Genomic DNA, 12,029 nt, shown 5'->3' with positions numbered 1-12,029 from the left:
TGAGCTGTTGGATGTGTCTACAGAAATACAGCTTTTTAACACTTTAGTTAAATTCACAGTTTTTGGAAGAAAGAAAACCAGGATATATAACAGTAATAGCCAATCATCATTATCTAGGAGGAAATAGGCCTGTGGCACTTTAACAAGTCTAAACAAGGCTATATTCATCATTTATACCACTGAGTTTTCCACTAAAACAACACTTCTGTTGCTTCATTTGCGCTTGTTGGCAACAGAGATTGTAATTTCAGGGGTAGTTTCAAATTAATAGTGTTTGTGATTTCTTGTTATAATTATATGTTGACTCTCGGAACCTCTAGTAAACCCTCATACTTGTGCTAATAACCCAATCTCCATCAAATTCGACCTACACATTCACTGTTGGTGGTTGAGCTAGAAACCAAGGCAATATATATATATGTGAGGAACCAGAAGTGTTTTAGCCTGGCTACAGCCCCTGAATCGCTAGCCTCGCATTCAGGGTCTGGTGACGCTGTAGAAAGGCGGGGTTTTCTCGGTTGAAAAATCGATCCGACCCAATCGGGATCGGGATAATCGAGTATGAACCAATCGCCAAAGAGTCCCACTTTGACCACGCCCCCATCTCAGAAAACGGCTGCACTGAGACGGCTGTCAGACTGAATAATGGAGTGAAACGAAATTAAAATTCATTGAGTGTCAGGCTAGGAGTGTTTCTCCCTGCAGTGCCAGGAGATACTTTCTGTAGCCACAGGGTAACAGATGACAGGGCCCTATCCTAATATCTTATTCCTACACTTTTTAGGCATTTTTTAACATTTTGATGTAGATCGGCTATTTTCATTATTTTAAAATGTTTTTCAAAATAGTAAAAAATGCCAAAAAAGTTTAGGCATAAGGGTTAGGGCGGCACGCAAGATCCTTAAGATCCCCACAGATCCTTATGCTTAAACGATTTAGGCTTCTTTTTTAGCGGTGCCAACCGCTCTAAGCTTGACTTTGTCCGTATGTCCGTCCGTCCGTATCAGCACGGGATGATGAGCACGGGATTTTACACAGCTATAACTCCAGATTGCAGCATGCCACCAAGTCCAAATATGGTATGTGGACTTAGACCACCAATAGGGACGAGCATGACTTGCTGCAGTTAGCAAAGAGGGGTCCAGGGACCCCCCGCGTATGTTATGTCCGTCCGCCCGTTTAGGGCACGGGATTTTAAACAGCTATAACTCCAGTTTGAAGCCTGCCACCAAGTCCAAATTTGGTATGTGGACTTACACCACCAATAGGGACGAGCATGAATCGCTGAAGTTATCAAAGCGGGGTCCAGGGACCCCCCGCGTATGCTATGTCAGTCCGCCCGTTTAGGGCACAGGATTTTAAACAGCTATAACTCCAGTTTGAAGCCTGCCACCAAGTCCAAATTTGGTATGTGGACTTACACCACCAATAGGGACGAGCATGAATTGCTGAAGTTATCAAAGCGGGGTCCAGGGACCCCCCGCGTATGCTATGTCCGTCCGCCCGTTTAGGGCATGGGATTTTAAACAGCTATAACTCCAGTTTGAAGCCTGCCACCAAGTCCAAATTTGGTATGTGGACTTACACCACCAATAGCGAGGCGCATGACCTGCTGACGTTATCAAAGAGGGGTCCAGGGACCCCCAGCGTATGCTATGTCCGTCCGCCCGTTTAGGGCACGGGATTTTAAACAGCTATAACTCCAGTTTGAAGCCTGCCACCAAGTCCAAATTTGGTATGTGGACTTACACCACCAATAGCGAGGCGCATGACTTGCTGACGTTATCAAAGAGGGGTCCAGGGACCCCCCGCGCCCGTATGAGCACGGGATGAGCACGGGATTTTAAACAGCTATAACTCCAGTTTGCAGCATGCCACCAAGTCCACATTTGGTATGTGGACTTAGACCACCAATAGGGACCAGCATGAATTGCTGAAGCCCCGCCCCCTCTGTCTTCCCATTGGCTGGCCTTCAAACAGCCATAACTCAAGTTCGCAGCATGCTACGGAGTACAAATTTTGTACATGGACTAAAACCAGCAATAGGGACGAACTGTAATTACTTAAGCCCCGCCCCCTCTGTCTGCCCATTGGCTGGGCTTTAAACAGCCATCATTCCAGTTTGCAGCATGCTACCAAGTACAAATTTGGTAAGTCGACTCAGACCACCAATAGGGACGAACTGAAATGAGTTAAGCCCCGCCCCAAAGGCACCGCTTCCTTCACACAGGGTGTGATTTTTTTTTACTATTTTGAAAAACCTTTTCAAATACTGAAAATAGCCGATCTACACGTTTGTTTGTGTTGTGGGAAGCCTTTGATTGGCTTAGGTTTGCTGATTAGCTGTTGGATTATGTTGCATTTTGATTCAGGTGTATGTACGTATGTACTGTATGTATGTGATGGTAAGCAAACTGTCACCAATCATTTGTCATTTTTGGATAAAATGAGAAGATGAGATGAAGTTTTTCTTTTTTTTGTCCTGAAAACCAACACCGAAAAGGATTTGGATGAAAATATAGCATTCATGGCATGTTTTATGATACCATTATGTTGATAAAGACATGCAAGATTCCCTTTATTTTCTGTTTTAATTCAGTGTTCCAAGGCTTGCACTATGCATCCTAGCCAGAGAGAAATCAAGTTAAACTGTTGTGACTGAGGAATGGTGTTATGATATTCAAAATCTCTGACACAGAACTACTGGGGCCCTTTAGCATGATAGTGGGGCCCATATGTTCTGACAATCTAGATGCCAAGTGAGAGAGTCTTGCAATTTCATACAGCTATAATTTCCCGCCTTTGTAGAGGTGATGTATATAATGGCAGTGTGATTTATAATGGTAGGAATGGTGGGCTTTTTGGCTTAGAGAGTCATTAGTGTACATTGGATGAGGATTTAAGAGTTTGGGAGTAAGAGGAGGGGATGACAAGGTTTAGCTCCCCTGTTATGCCCGAGGTAGTTTACTGCATGTCATTCTGCAGTCCTACCAATCATCTGGGACAAATGAAATGGAGGGTGGATGGTTGTTGAGAGAAGGGGAGGTCGATAGTGGGAGAGAGACACTGACAAGGACAAAGAAGAGAGCGAAATAAATTTGATTAATACATGGAACCATTGTGCTGTAAGTAGCCTGAAGCCAAGTCTTCGACTCCATGCTAATCCATTGGTCTGTTTTTATTATTTGTAAATGGGAGCTGTCTCCTCTTGTGCTCTGGTAGAGTTCATACCATCGTCTGCCTGCCCTCACTTATATGCAGTAGTTGCAGTGTCTATCTATTGCTCTTGAATTGCGTTACAGTTCTTAAATTGCCTTCAAAGAGTCACTGTCATGCTTGTTAATTTCAGTTAATTGGTGATGGTTATATTAGTCTATATAGCGAGGGTTCATGGACCCCTAGGGGTACTTGCCGGTACTGCAGGGGGTTTGTAAAATTGTGAGGATAAAATAGGATTTAAAAAAGTATATAGTGTACAAAAATGTGGTTGTAATGACTTATAATTGTATTAAGAGTTTGATACTGAGTTCAACCTTTGAGACAGAAGGTGTTCAGTCCTCAGAAAAGGCTGATTAAATGTTTACAATACACAATTCTTAAGGTGCGTTCGGAAATGCGCACCGGGAGCGCAGTCGCCTATTAGTTTGTATTGGCCAGTGCGCTCTGCTGTATTTCCGAACGCACCCTTTTATTGACAGAGACAATTCTGGTTGGGTGTGATTTATCTTGCTGGGCACTAAACCACTTAAACCCTATATAATTAACAGTAGTTGACTGGGTCCCCCAGGGCTCCAAACTAATTTTGGTATGTTAGTATTTCCCTCTACACCAAATCTCTTCCCCGAAAATAGCTGATCTACAAGTTCACAATCTGTTGCATTGGAACGCATTGTGAGCTTGTAGATCTGCTGTTTTTGCCAAATGTTCCCTGTGGAATAGGGGTGCTAGGGTTCATGGGGTTAAACATCCTTGAAAGTAGACATATCATTGGCAAGATAAGATATTATGCGGATGACTTCATGTGTTTTTTTCCCCCGAGGTTATCCATTGTATTATTTCTTTTTTTCCAAGTCTGGTTGTATTTTCATGTTCTTTCTGTAGGCTTACTCAGTATGCGAATAATGGGAATCTGCTATCCAGGTGTTCCATTGTCTAAGTGCCAGGGTAGCGTTGTTTTAAGTTGTGATCTCATAGTGACCATCTGACACTACATGCCCTATAAAGCACATGCCTCAGTGTATTCAAACAATGTACAGTACAGAGGTACAGTACGGATGTGAACAGGCCCTTGAGTTTTGTTTTGCGCAGATACCAACATTCTCTACTGTTGAAACCACACAGTTCTGCAAGGTGTCATGCTGCCATGCTGAAATCTGTGCGCCACCTGTCAGAGTAAAACCCAGTTAACCGCTTCGCATTGTGACGTGTTTTGATGAGCTTGTAGATCTGCTATTTTCTGTGAAGAGATTTGGTGTAGTGGGAGTATGTGCTGTATGTGCTTATGTGCTGATGTGGGTCCTGATTTATATTACATCAATTAATGACTTTTAAATCTGATGATCTGAAAGTATTGATTACCTTTGCTTCCTTTTGCAACCGTTTTGAATGTGAGTGAGAAACATTTAGCGATACGTAACACAAGTTGCAACCTGGAAACAAAGTTACAATGCTGCAAGCTAATGACATGATTTGACTACAGTATTCTGCAGCATGGTTCTATATCAGAGGTAACAGGCTGCAGTAAATAGAACACACCTTCCCACCAGGTCCTTTGAAATTCCCTTCATGTACTGTATATTTGTGCTTTACTGTGGATGTTATACTGTACACGGAAACCGCAACATATTGAATGGGATGCCTGGATATCTGGAGGGTAAGGCATGTAATCCTATTGAGTAGTTACAGATATTTAAGGTATTTTTATGCCTTTGTCCCACAGTTTGGTTTTTATTGGAGCTATAATACATGATACATAGTATGAGCACGTGGCTTGGACCCACATTGTTCCACTCTCCATCAACTGAAAACATCATATAAACTTTTGAAACAGCAAGAGACCCCCCCCCCCCCCCCGCCCACTACCTTTTTTTCTTTTACTGAAGAAACATAGATGGTAGCCGCAGGGCTCAGGAGCTTGTTGAACAACCCCAGGTTTGAACCAGCTACCCTTTTCAACCATTATGTAACATAGAAAGAGAAGGCTAACTTTATGAGGAGCAGACTGGAAAATCAGCTGCACACGCAGCAGTGGGTATAGTTCAGGATTTTATTGACATCAACAAATAATAACATTAACTTGTTAATCCACACACAGCTACATTGATTAGCTTTTTCAAAGCATATTTTTCTTTTTCCTGGCGTTCGTTGGTGTTCGTTTGCCTAATTGTCTGGGGAAAGAAGCTATTTAGCACTCTACTGCCAGTAACTCTGAGGCTGTGAAGCCACTTAACCTCGTTAGCATTTGAGAACGTAAGTGGTTGGGGTTCTAGAATCTTCGATAAGCCTGCGAGTTTTGCTGACACAACATCCATTGCATATGTCCTGGATGGAGGGAGGCTCACATTCCCTGATGTGCTCGACTGTCCGCACAACCTTCTGCATTGCTTTGTGGTTAACACATTGACTGCCAGGAATGAATTCATTCATTCATCCGCCACCGTTGGCGTTTTTACTAATCTTCCGAGACCCACAGAATTTGTTTTCCAAAGAAGATGTAAACAACAGATGTCTGTGGGGGAGGACGACGGTCTCTTCTATCATCTGGAAAAGAAAAATTGTATTGTAGTTATCGGCAGTTGAATATGGCTTGTTTTCACCAACAACGCAATCTGGGAAAAGAAATCAGAGGTAAATGTATTTTTATAAATCGGGCTGGAATTTGTTTAGGGGTGCGTTCGCCTATTAGTTTGTATTGGCGAGTGCGCTCAGTGCTGTACTGTATACGAACGCACCCTCGATCATGTGAATTCTGGGTGTATTCTTCTTCGGGAGTCCCAGGATCAGTCACAGGTTGCGGAAGAGCGCCCTCTATCGTAATCCCTGAAAACACCAAATGACGTCTATGGAAGTCAATGGCAGTCAAGCGTTGGATTTGAAATTACTTCTACGGACGTCAATGGCAGTCAATGTGTTATGGTCAGTACAGTTCTCATACCAGGCAGTAATGCAGCCTCGTTGTTACAGTACCTACAGTATAGCCCATACCAAACTTCTTCATTCACCTGAGATAATCGCTGTGCCTTCCTCACAATTTGGTCAGTATGTACCTCCCAGTCTTCAGTGATGTGGATATCCAGTGTTTGCTGTGAGGAACTTGTTCAATTAACTCTACGAGGACTGACATGAAATGTCATGCTAGATGTCCCTTGACGTGCAGATGTGAGCAGAATAAACTGCCTATTTATCTGCCAATAAACTATGTATGAATATAAATGCATGAACTCATGCCGAATGAAGTCCAACAGATTATTTGATGCTAACTTGACATACAATTTCACTCAGCAGCTCCAAACCACTCATCTAAAAAAAGCTAAAGTGTCTTTAACTTTCTTTGGCCTCCAGGGAGTCTTGTTTTACTTCTTGGAACTAAATTTAGGTATTAAGAAAATAGCCCAAACCCCAGCTGTTTCTGGTTACTAACAAGCATTCATTGATGGCTCTTTGCATTAAGTGGCACTTTATAGAGGGACCTGCTACAGTATTAGGCCAATGTTCTTCCCCTTGGGCCACCCACACTAAAATTGGATGCTTTCACAGGACTGCTTTGGATTAAATTGCTCAACAAATGGCATGCATTAACCTGGCAGAGAAGAAGTAAGTCCCTTAATAAAGAAGCTGGTGATAGCTGCTCAGAGTGGCTGCATGTGTGTTTAATCCAGACACAGACGCATAATGTACTGTGTAGGTGGGCACGTTGGGCAGTGTGCCATTGAGATTAGCGGGGTATCTGCTGTGCGGTTGTTTGCCAGAAAAAGCCAGAAAAGCAGCCACATGCACACTTGCTCCCAGGAGATTTGATTTCCAGTTTTGAACCTAACATGGCTCTTCAACGATTGATCACAGAACTAACTGTCCCCACAGAAAGTGGGTGTCCAAAGCAAATAAATAGTTAGATGATGAAATTTAAATACAAGCAGTTGTGGTTTTTGATCAATTGTGTCCACCAGATGTGACCAGATGTAGAGGAGATGTTGACACAGTCAAACCAGGATGTGGGCCGTGCCATGCCGTCCGTCTGTGGTAGCTGTGGGACAAACTGGCAACCACATAGTTGCCACACACACCCTGCAATCAGGGGGAAATGGCTAAGCCGAAAACTCTGAATGACTGTCTTCAATATGTCAGCAGAAAACAAAGGATGAGTTCTGTTGCCTCCCACCTTTCCCTAGTCTTTCTCACATATTTGAATGTTATACATCATGGACTTGTTTGGTCCTACAGCTAAAGAACAGAGCACTTTATGTAGCACTATTTTTTTGTTGGGATCTCTCCGCCCACCTTGTGGCACACATAAAGAGAGGAATGTCTAGTTCTCCTCTCTGATTAGTCAAACAGACCACTGGGAGATGGATGGATGTGTTCTGGTGTGACCTTTGAACTTGCTGGGACTCTTTGTGAGGCTGGTTGAGAGTTCCCAATTTGCTGTCATGTGGCATGCACGCACGCACACACACACACACACACACACACACACACACACACACACACACACAAACGCACATGCATGCACGCGCGCACACCGACACACGCACACCCACACGCACACGCACACGCACACGCACACGCACACGCACACGCACACCCATGCACGCACGCAGACACACATGCATACACTCATGCACACACACACACACACACACACACACACACACACACACACACACACACACACACACACACACACACACACACACACACACACACACACACACACAGAGACACACACACACACACACACACACACACACACACACACACACACACACACACACACACACACACTCTCTCTCTCTCTCTCTCTCTCTCTCTCTCTCTCTCTCTCTCTCTCTCTCTCTCTCTCTCTCTCTCTCTCTCTCTCTCTCTCTCTCTCTCTCTCTCTCTCTCACTCAAACAGACACACACACAATCATTGGTTATAATACCACTGTGATCTGTCGATGAGTCATCCTCAGACCCCAAACCCAGTGTGGAGGTGGGACAGGATAGAGAGAACTCTTTGTCTCCGTTTGGCCACATATCCCCTGTTCTATCATATTGTGAAATCCAGTGAATAAATCAACAAGCAGAGCTGTGTTTTAGGTCTCTGGTGTTGAGCTGAAAAGGCATAGGTGACATGTGTTTTAAGCACAGACTGAAATGTTATGACACTGTGCTCGAGGGACCCGAAAGGACTTTTCAATCTGAGCCATGTCCCGTTGACACTTTTCAAACAGAAAGCAACCTTGGTTTGTCTCATTGTCATTAGTTTGTTATTGTGGGATTTCTGCCTCCCCACCCTGAGCTGGTGCATGCCTGAATGACCATCAGTCAAAGCCATTGAAATGTGATGCTGAAAATCCAAGCAAGTAATACCTGTTAACAGCAGGTAATCAAACACTGATGGACAGCAACTGAGAAGAGAGTATCAACATGAACCCTTGGTTTCAGCTTCACATGACCTATCTGGAAGTCAGGCTTATCACACCAATATGCTATAATGTAAGACAAGCAGCAAATTCTGTTGATTTCTTTTGCCGCGGGTTCCTCTTGTTGCAGCTGAGCCATAGCAAGGAACCCAGTGTTGTGACAATTAGCAGAACATCATCATGGGACAACGGTTGTTTTTTACGGTGTGGTTCTACAGGAGTCTAGCCATCAAGTGGGTCGTCTGTGTGTCTGATGGTCTGGGGATAATCTTGCAAATCGTTCGACCGATCAGCGCCAAATCTCTTGTGCACACTGCCAGTAGGCCACAGAAAATGTATTAGGATTTTGAATGAAAACATTTACATGCCGTGATTTAATAGATGTTTTAGTCAACAATATATATTTTCCAGCTAAAAAAAAGGTGGAAAAGACAGTTCTACGTTTCCAGAAACACTTCCTTTTAAGCAAACTAAAACCTAACTAAGGATTAGACCTTCATAATTTATGCTTGGCTGGAACAGAATAAATATAAATTTCTCGTACTTACTCTGTGGCGCCTGCAAATCAGTGGAATAGTTTTTCTGGGGAAATTGTGCGTCACAGAGTCCAATATTCTCGGGAGAACTACAATGCATACAAAGTGGAACCCAATGCTCGGCTGACGTAGCATACTGTATACAGATACGCTAGCCACAAACGTTATATAGGAATTCAGTTAGGGTTTTGTTTTGAACCCGTCTTGTGGGATAGACAATACTGTTAGATTCTTATAGGGCTAGCCAGTGGGATTCTAGAGTTTTATTGGTTTCAGAAATGCATTCAGATCTAGCTTTTACCCAACTCAAGTTGTAGGCTAAAAATGTCTTGAGGCGTCTGAGAGCTGAAATGTCATATTGATGTTCCATGGTAAGGTACTTTACATGGCTCACATTGGCAGACTGTTGGACTTGTTCTCTGCCCCTTGGGATCACATGTGGTGTCGGCTGACAAACAATTTGGATGAAGTCAGAAACCTCAGAGACATTTTTACATCATTGCTAAGTGTCATTTTCTCACAGAGCAAAATGTGGTCGCTTTAGAAATGTCGGATGTTGGATATTGTCATAAATTCTAGATCAGTCAATTAGACATAAAGGCATGGGGATTTTGGAAGTGCTGATGTATGTAGTGCCATTTATACTGGAAGATCAATGGTATTACGGTAACTAGAACATGCGTGTGTTGGTGTGTGGTTGCATGTGTGGAGAATACATTGGAGCGTCATAGCTATGTTCAAAAAGCTTATGTTAAAAATGGGTGGGGGGGCCTCTTGCTGTTTCAAAGGTTTTAACCTTTGTGTTAAGTACAAAACTTACCAGAATGTATGGCTTTACAGTATTAGTGGTAAGTTTTGCTTCTCAGTTCTCCATTCTTTTCCGAGTGAGTCAATGTGAGTTGACAGAGCAGCTTAAGGAAAAGTCCTCACCTTCACCTATGTCAATATGTCACATGGGGGTTCCTTCACAGTTGACGTAAAGCTATTCAGACTGGCAGAAAGCCGTGACAGCCCTAAGTCAAGGATGAACAGCAGAGATCACTCAGAAAGGCCAAGTGATTTCTCCAAAACCAGCAGATCTCGGCCCACACATTCTCAAAGTCTGCAAATCTTACCCAGTGTGAATGGTGCTTTCCACAACTGTCACTTTCTGTTATGAGAAAACATGAGCCTCCTTCCTTAAAGTCCTCAGAGGAAAGTGTGGGAAATGGGTTGTGACCTCAGATACTAGTTGTAATGGTGGAGTGTGTGGGCTTCAATTTGTATTTAATGGATTCAGCACATGGTACTGTATAAACTAAAACAGAAACAAAACCCCTTACATTGTGTCAGAACATCAGTTCTTGGTTATTTTGTTATGATTTTGAAAGGAAATAAAGAGATATTGTTTGTAAAGTTGTTGACGGCAAGAAAATTAATAAATGGCTGATTTATGAGGGGGCGCGCTAGCTGTAGCGCCTACGGGTTTAACATGATGCATCGTAGGCTGGTTCGCATGGCGCGCTAGCTGTAGCGCCTACGGGTTTAACATGATGCATCGTAGGCTGGTTCGCATCCTGACCCATGTTTCTCTCTGCGTCCATGACAGGGTTTTAAAGGAGACCCAGGATTATCACCAGGCCAGGCTCCAAAAGGAGAGAAGGTAATGTAATGTACTGTATCCATCTCTCTCTCTGTAGCTTTTACTGTCTATTGTTTTACCCTGTTTTTATTATTTTATTCTTTGTACATTCTTCTAACACGTGTTTTGAAACGTGCTTTATAAACTTTGCCTTACCGTAACTTTCACTCTTCAGTGTCTCTCTGTGTCCTCTCTCTCTCTCTCTCTCTCGCTCTCTCTCTCTATCTGTCCCTATTTCTCTCACCCTCTCTCTGTGTCCTCTCTCTCTCTCTCTCTCTCTCTCTCTCTCTCTCTCTCTCTCTCTCTCTCTCTCTCTCTCTCTCTCTCTCTCTCTCTCAGTCCCCTAGCTCTTTCTCTCACCCTTTCTCTCTCTCTCTCTCTCTCTCTCTCTCTCTCTCTCTCTCTCTCTCTCTCTCTCTCTCTCTCTCTCTCTCTCTCTCTCTCTTGGTGTCTCTCTGTCTCTCATTCTCTGTATTTGGATCTGTCTGTCTATATTTACCTATCAGACTCTCTTTCTTTCAACGCCTCTCTCTTTTGACCCTCACTTAATCTCATCTCTCCATCACTCTTTAGACACTGATACCTGTCATGTGACTTTTTTTTACCTTGACTAACCCTGCTACTCCCTCTGTTTGGATCAATCATCACAAACAATTTCCCTCCTGTTGACTGCTATCTTTCTCCTCACTGGGACTCAGGAAGTTTGTGCACGCGCTTGCGTGTGCGTGTGTGTGTGTGTGTGTGTGTGTGTGTGTGTGTGTGTGTGTGTGTGTGTGTGTGTGTGTGTGTGTGTGTGTGTGTGTGTGTGTGTGTGTGTGTGTGTGTGTGTGTGTGTGTGTGTGTGTGTGTGTGTGTGTGCGCGCGCGTGTGCGTGCGTGCACAGTGTGTGTGTGTGTGTGTGTGTGTGTGTGTGTGTGTGTGTGTGTGTGTGTGTGTGTGTGCGTGCGTGCGTGCGTGCGTGCGTGCGTGCGTGCGTGCATGTGCGTGTCATAACTAAATATATAATTAGAGGCATGAAATGGATTGCATGATTATGTACTCAATAAACATGGATTACAAAGTGTTTATAAAGACAAAAGAGCAGTTCTCTTTTAATGGAAGTGCATTTATTACTTTTATTTTCTACCACAGATTTACTTTGTGTCTGTCCTCAGGCCTTTTCATTCATTTTTCAGCGGCTGCTCATTTTCCAATCCCCTCTTCCTGCCATACGGACTTAACTTGATTTTCACAAATCTGTCTGTCTTC

At 43.5% G+C, this 12,029-nt stretch overlaps 1 protein-coding gene across 1 annotated transcript in view; it reads left to right on the top strand.

Moving 5' to 3' along the window:
• The window catches only part of col24a1 (collagen type XXIV alpha 1 chain), a 147,252-nt gene that overhangs the window by 41,305 nt on the left and 93,918 nt on the right, over positions 1 to 12,029 (top strand). The window contains exon 6 of the mRNA XM_084067805.1: positions 10,749 to 10,802. Coding sequence (XP_083923931.1) covers positions 10,749 to 10,802 — 54 coding nt within the window. The remainder of the gene's footprint in view (positions 1 to 10,748; positions 10,803 to 12,029) is intronic.

This window comes from Gymnoscopelus microlampas, assembly GCF_963454915.1.
Source record: "Gymnoscopelus microlampas genome assembly, chromosome: 9".
NCBI classification, from domain to species: domain Eukaryota; kingdom Metazoa; phylum Chordata; class Actinopteri; order Myctophiformes; family Myctophidae; genus Gymnoscopelus; species Gymnoscopelus microlampas.
Note: the sequence above shows the minus strand (reverse complement) of the source record. Positions and strands in the feature narration are given on the sequence as shown.